Genomic DNA, 6209 nt, shown 5'->3' with positions numbered 1-6209 from the left:
GATGCAGACATTACAATGCTGGCGTGGGATCTCACTCAACCAATCAAGCTTCACGACTAACTCCCTCTTGTCTTATGACTTAGGAGGGACATCTACTGTACAGGAATGCATTTCACACATCATAAAGAGCCATATTTGTTCCTTTTTTGATCTTGGTGCATGTTCCGTGGTAATAACATTAGAGACTGTCTGCAAGTCACCTTAAGGCAGAAAAAAAAACGCTCAAACTCTTCATCATGCATTAAAGACAACAAAACAACAACGTGGATGTCGAAGCATTGGATTACAACAACCTGAAGCATTCTTCCCTCTACAGTAATGCCGACCAGGCAGAGACAGAGAGAGAGCGAGGGAGAGAGAGAGAGAGGGAGGAAGAAAGAGAGAAAGGGGGGGATGAGGAGTGAGAGAATAACAGGACAAGGTCCCCCTTCCTCCATGTCTCTCCCATCAGGAATGGTCCATGGGCTCCATGGCGTTGGTATGCTCCGCATCCTGACTATCCATCTCCTCCAGCTCCTCTGACCCTGCATCCTTAGCCTCACGCTTGCCACCGCCACCGCCGCCACCGCCACCGCCGCCACCACCACCACTACTCGCCTCCGCCGTTGAGCCGCGTGACCCGGCCACGGCCGACACGTCCATGGACGAGAGCTCCTGGTCTGCGACCCCTGCTGGGGTAGACTGTACAACTCCTGTCTTAGCACCACTTGTCCTCTCTGGAGCCACCGCCGGAGCCCCCCCCGCCTGGGCCTCCGCCCCGGCCCTGGCCACGGCCGCCAGGTTGCTCTGCTCCCTCAGGTGCCTGTCCATGGAGGCCTGGATGGACGAGACCATCTCCTGGAGCTTTTTCCTCTGCTCCTCGATCAGGCCGGGGTCCAGGTGGCGGCTGTCCCTCATGGTGACGAACCCGGGGGCCATGCGCACCAGCTCCTTGGTGGCGTCCTCGGAGATGTCCGAGAGGTCGGGCCCCCGGGAGGCGCTGGCGCTCAGGTCCACCCCGCTGCTGTGCTGCCGCGTGATTGGCTTGTGCTCCGGCGGGGGGGCGCCCGTGCTCTGCGGGGGGGCGCTGCCCAGGGAGTGGCCTTTGCCCTGGAAGGCCGTGAGGCTCTGCAGCTGCTCCTTCTTCCTCACCACGCCGCCGCTCCCCAGACGCAGCAGGCTGTGGGAGGGGCTCCCCTCGCGGCTCCGGGAGGCGGTCTCAGAGCGGAGCTGGATCAGGGCCTCCTTGACGAGGTCCTCCACGTCGGGGCCCACGGGGAAGTGTCCCGCCGCGTCGACGCACAGCTCCAAGCGCTCGTCCGCGGCGTTGTACACAAACGTCTTCCCGGTCAGGTGGGGGAGGGTGCAGTGTTTCCCATCCATCAGACCTGCAGACGAAAAGACGTTGTTATTTAACACATGTAAATTCTGTCTGAAAATGTTGCATGTTATTTAAATATGATTTCATTATTGCAAACTGAAAAGAGAGTACTGGTATATCAGCACAAATCTAAATTATATGTAAGTCTAATAAGTCGTCTAATGAACCTTTGTATTGTGTGTGTGTGTGTGTGTGTGTGTGTGTGTGTGTGTGTGTCAGTGTCAGTGTCATACCCATATCTTTCTTCACAATGTTGTAGAAGACTCCACCTTGCTGGAAAAGGTGAGGCAGCTTCTTTGCATATGACCAGACATCTTCTCCTGTGGAAAAACAAACAAGAACAAAACGATTTTAATATGAGAACAATCATTCCGTTTGAATGTCCTCAAACCTGTTAGAAGAGGGATGCTAGTTTCAAGCTAGCATGACTCTGCAGAGTGCACACATATAAAACATTCAAATGCTGAGGTAAATATAAGCAGACAGGAAGGCCAAGGCAGAGGAGATCAAATTTGCCTTGTAACTTTTGGCAGTTCAGCAGATTAAAGGTCTCTGACGCAACCGTACAGTCTAGCTAGCCTCCTATAACACCACTGGACAGATCAGATGAGCTAGCAGCATGCTACCACAGTGTGATGGCAATACTGTGTCCCAATTCTCCACCCTTCTCCTGAAGTGTAGCCTTGTACACTTCAATCCAAGTGGATTTAAAAAAGGATGGATTGGTTGGTGTACACTACAGTATGAGCTCCATCTTACACCAATCATATACCTTTCTTTTGAATCTATGTCAGGGGTCAGGGGGGGACGGACACTCTGGGAGTGAAGAAGTTTGGGGGAAAGGTGGAAGCTTAACAGACTGGAGAGTGTCCAGGGACGAGAAAGAGACCTGACCCCATTGGGAGAACGAGGAGAGGAGAGAGGAGAGAGGAGAGAGAGAGAGAGAGAGAGAGAGAGAGAGAGAGAGAGAGAGAGAGAGAGAGAGAGAGAGAGAGAGAGAGAGAGAGAGAGGGAGAGAGAGGGAGAGAGAGAGGGAGAGAGAGAGATCCCTGACCCCATTGGGAGATCGTGGAGAGAGAGATGAGAGAGATAGACCTGACCCCATTGGAAGGTCAGGTGAAAGAGAGAGAAAGAGGAGAATGTGCATCAGCACATTCACACAGACTCAGTCTACGCCCTCTTGCTCTCTCTCTCTCAAACTGCTTAACACGTTTCAACGCACAGCCCATAAAATGTTATGCTGACGCCGTATGGACCTGGGCCTAGGGAAAGCACTTGAGTAGATTATAATTATTTCGAGTGGGAAAAAGTAATTATCCCTATAGATTTGGCCTTGAACTATCCCTGCGCTGGCAAGCCTACCAGTCACTCAATACCTGTAGTTTGTTATCCATCCTGCTCCTTGTAACCAACCCAAGAACACAGCATGCACTGATCCTGCATGAAAAGCTGCTGCTTGATACTATATCAGTTACTGCCCCCTCTCTCCCACCTGCTGTACAACGATCTGTTAGATCTGGTCTTGTATTTGCTGAAATGAGGATCTACTAGGCAAATAAAACTTGGATTCTGAATGTCTGAAACTATAAATTGTAGTTTGAGACAATAAAGGTCTATAATAAAGGTCAATAAAATAAACGACACTGCATGGGTTTAACAAAACCGCTCCATGTCTGTCTATATGTCACTTACGTGATACAGTTGTGTGTGTGATATTGATAATATGATATTACAAGAGATTATTTTCACAAAAAGACCAACACCACCACAGCCTTTTCCTGCCTCCTCCCCCTTTCATCCGTTCTTACCCATTAAGGTTGCCAGGAGACAGAGGGAGGACATCTCAAGGTCAATGTTGTCTTGCATCTCCCTGCTGCTCATCCTGCCGGAGGTCACCTGATCATCTTCCCTCTTCACCGAGTGCAGGGACTGGTGAGAGCTGGAAGCGCTGGGGCCGGAGGACGCCTTCTCCTGCCCTGGTCCCCTCAGGATGTCCACCGTCACCCTGTCCCCGTGCTGCAGGACCACCGGCTCATTCTCCTCGCCGTCCTTGGGAGGGAACAGCTCCTTCGGCGGGAAGCCGTAGCGGATGCTCTGCTGAGCCGGAGGCACCGAGAACTCGCTGGAGATGCTCCTCTGAAGCTCAGCGAAGGTGGTCTGGGCCTGGAGAGTCAGCATGGCCTGCCGCCCGTCATTCGTCGTGACGCGGATCTTCTTCTCCTTGTTGGCGGAGCCGGAGGAAGGGGAAGACTTGGTGGGCGTGGCCGGGGCGGAGGAGAGGGAAGCCTCCTGGGCGGAGCTGGGGGAAGACGGCCTCCGCTGGCCGCTCTGCTCCTGCTTCAGCCGCTCCGTCGTCCTCCTCTTCTGGGCCACCGAGGCCTGCTCGGTGATGCTCTGCTGGAGGCTGCGCTCCGCTTTACTCATGGTCAGCTCCTCCTTGTGGATGGTCTTCGCTTTGGGCCCCGTCAGGATGATCTTGGTGGGCGGCGCGTCGACGGCCTGCTGGGGTTCCGCCACGTCGGTGAGTCTCTGGGCGTGGGCGCCGGCGATGGACACGGGGTTGTACTCGTCCGGGTTCTTCTTGGCCGTGTGATGGAGGATGGTGTTCACCACCTTCTGCACCAGGATCTCGCTGCCGAACTCCCCCGGGAAATGCTTGGTGACCAGCTTCATGGCCACGTCGTAGACGTTGCTGTTCAGGGCGACCTCCGTCTCGTACTGGAACCAGTACACCGTCTCCCGGACCACGCGGCCTCCCCACTCCAGGGTGATGGGGAACGCCTCCGGCAGGTTCTCGTACTCCTTCCCCTCCCAGAAGTGCTTGAAACCGCAGCCGCACTTCCCCCCCTGGGAGCGGGTGTTGGTCCGGTCTCCGTCCAGGTAGACGACGGAACCGTTGCCATGGATGTGGCGCACGGACGTGCCGTGACACCAGTTGCAGGTGTTCAGGGAGCTCAGCTTGTAGTCCGGGACGAGGATGTCCCGCTCCGGGTCGTAGCAGCACACCACGTTGTTCAGCGGGAAGCTGTAGTTCTTGTCGGGCCTCAGCTGGCCGTGGGTGGTCTTGGCCAGGTTGTAGAGCTTACCGCCCGGCGCCAGCCACTCTGACAGCACGTGGAGCTCCGAGAGCGCGTTGCAGATCAGACAGCGGTGCAGCCGGTTCTCCATCACCGACTTCTTGGCCGCCTCCGTCACCTCCTCTGGCTGGACTCCGATGACGCCGGTCCTCCGGTAGACGTACTGGTGGACGTCGGCCACCAGCGAGGGGTGGATGCCGTGCTTCTCCATGAAGATCTCCTCCATGGCGTTGACCAGCCTCATCACGTACTTGTCCTGCAGGCTCCTGTCCCCTCCGATGACGCAGCTCCCATCATGCTCCAGTTTGATGTACTTCTTGATGAGCTCCTGCGGGACCCCCCAGGCCTTGGGGAGCAGCCTCGGGGGCAGCTGGGGTAGGAGAGTGTTCTTGATACCCACCAGGGGGATGTAGTGGTTTCGCCCTGAGCTGCTCCAGGCGATGCAGATGGGCTTGTTGAACTTGCCGTCCTTCCCCTTGCACTGCTCCTCGGGCACCAGTCCAGGGAGGAACGTAGCAGCGTAATCCCCGGAGCTTCTCATTCCACTCAGTGAATCTAACAAGATTATGGGGCGGTGCAACACGTTCGCCAGGCCAAATATGTGAATGTTCCTGAGTCCTAGTGGCACGCCCTCCGGCGGGATGAACAGGGGGTCACATTCATTGATTATGTCCTCCCATTCGGCCGCGTCGATAAAATCCTGAAAGAGGGCTTTGTAGCGGTCGAGATTTTGCTTGAAATTTTGTTTCAAGTTCTCCCTCAAGGCGTGCCAAAACAGTTCTCTGCCGACCAGTGCCCTGGAGACAGCATGGACAAGGCAGTGTCCATCTCCGTCCACGTGAACAGGGATAAGACATTCCCTATTGGTGTTAGCTTTCTTGATTTCCTCCAAGGTGTCATGCAGGTAAATAAGGCTCCCAGATCTATCCTTGCCATAGCCAACTGTGGATACATGCTCTTGCTCGATGAGGAAAGCCCTGTCCCCAAGGAGTGAACAGTCAAACATCTCTCCTTGATTCATTTCCCGCAACAATTTAGCCTTTCCCGTCTGCTTATCCATTCCATATCTTGTGAGAATAGGAGAGAGAAGCTTACAATGATAGTTGGACAGCCCCATCACTTTCACCAACTCCGTTCCCTTTTTCGGAGCCCCGGTAACACCGAGTAGGGCATTTCTTAACAAATTGTGAAGCACAACATCTGGATCTGTTACCTCTTCGACATTTAAAAGATTCTTCTGTTCGTGGCGTTGTCCACACTCGGTGCATTCAATGCTAATCGAGCCGTAAGCAGGGAAGAATAGCCTCGCCTGGCATTTCGGGTCTGGGCAGGTACCTGACAAAATACGCTTGTCCTTCTTCTTGGAGCCTTGCAGCAACGACATCGTGGAAGATAAAACTACACAGTGTATTTATCTTATAAAAACATTATGGTTTTATCACGAAAGGACTATCAATTGATCTTGGACTCACGTACTTATTTGGCAGAATAATTTGCCAGAATAACAAGAGCAGAAGAACAACACGGAAGCGGTTGGTTTTTTCCTCCATCGACTGTTTGTTGCGAAACGTAATCGTGCGTAGTCCGCTATGGATTGTGGTACTTGTAGTTTGGCAAACTTGCTTTTGCGTGATATTTGACCGCCTTACAAATATATTAGGCCAGGTCAGAGCGCATGCAACAATTTCTCAATACTAATTAGGATTCTATTCATTATGATCTCGAGAGATTAACTATATTTAAATGTATATTTCACTTCAGAATGTTGGTTC

General features: G+C 53.4%; 1 protein-coding gene across 1 annotated transcript; it reads right to left on the bottom strand.

Annotated features, from left to right (window-relative positions):
- Nucleotides 1-269: 269 nt before the first annotated feature.
- On the bottom strand, nt 270-5821 carry vcpip1 (valosin containing protein (p97)/p47 complex interacting protein 1; the record flags this gene model as incomplete). The annotated part of the gene is made up of 3 exons (XM_080522679.1): nt 270-1367; nt 1594-1680; nt 3169-5821. The coding sequence occupies 3 exons, from the start codon at nt 5819-5821 to the stop codon at nt 448-450; spliced, it is 3660 nt and encodes a 1219-aa protein (XP_080378805.1). The 3' UTR covers nt 270-447.
- Between the last annotated feature and the right edge of the window lie 388 nt (nt 5822-6209).

This window comes from Nansenia antarctica (genome assembly GCF_963989245.1).
Source record: "Nansenia antarctica genome assembly, chromosome: 2".
In the NCBI taxonomy this organism is placed as follows: Eukaryota; Metazoa; Chordata; class Actinopteri; order Argentiniformes; family Microstomatidae; genus Nansenia; species Nansenia antarctica.
Note: the sequence above shows the minus strand (reverse complement) of the source record. Positions and strands in the feature narration are given on the sequence as shown.